General features: G+C 59.0%; 1 protein-coding gene across 1 annotated transcript in view; it reads right to left on the bottom strand.

Annotated features, from left to right (window-relative positions):
* AKAP17A (A-kinase anchoring protein 17A) overlaps positions 1–317 on the bottom strand; it is a 17,876-nt gene extending 17,559 nt beyond the window's left edge. The window contains exon 1 of the mRNA XM_019525406.1: positions 3–317. Coding sequence (XP_019380951.1) covers positions 3–248 — 246 coding nt within the window. The 5' untranslated portion in view covers positions 249–317. The remainder of the gene's footprint in view (positions 1–2) is intronic.
* Positions 318–622: the final 305 nt, after the last annotated feature.

Here is a 622-nt window from a genome sequence, read left to right as displayed (position 1 = left end):
ACCTCGCCCTCAAAGCGGATGAAATCCATGGTGCTCTTGGCGATGCGCAAGGTGGAAAACTGGTGGGCCTGCACCATGCCCTTCAGCCGCTCCATCACCTCCCAGTTGGAGATTGACTTGCCCGGCTGCTTCAGCTGGGGCAGCGCCACGCTGATTGTCATCTTCGTGATGGGCTTCAGGTACAGCCCGTGGGTGCTGCACAGCTCCACTGCCTCCGACGTGTCATGCACGATGGTGGCGGCTGCCATGGCCGCACTGGGGCAGGCACCTCAGGTGCGGAGCCAGCTGCTGGCAACAGTAGGCATGGCCCGGTCTTCTTGGTGAAGGCACACCAGGATCTGCAGAAAACGAACACTCAACTCAATCCAACACAATTTTGTGTATCGGGAAAATGGCACCACAGTTTAAATGGGAACCTCTCACCAGCGGGAAATGGCAGCACCCCATCCCAGCAACTGTACCTGAACATTTGCTAGTGCCACCGCACAAGGCGAGCTTCATTGTGGCCCTTCTCTGCAACAGGCACAGGATGGGGGGTGGCACGTGCCTCCTCCACTTGACCTTGGGCCTGCCGTTCCCCCCCCCATGAGCATTAATACCCCATGGCACCTTCCCCCAGGAC

The sequence above is a fragment of the Gavialis gangeticus genome, unplaced genomic scaffold (assembly GCF_001723915.1).
Source record: "Gavialis gangeticus isolate Ggan-Ray unplaced genomic scaffold, GavGan_comp1, whole genome shotgun sequence".
NCBI classification, from domain to species: Eukaryota; Metazoa; Chordata; order Crocodylia; family Gavialidae; genus Gavialis; species Gavialis gangeticus.
The sequence above is the reverse complement of the archived record's forward strand: the minus strand, read 5'-3'. Positions and strand labels throughout refer to the sequence as shown.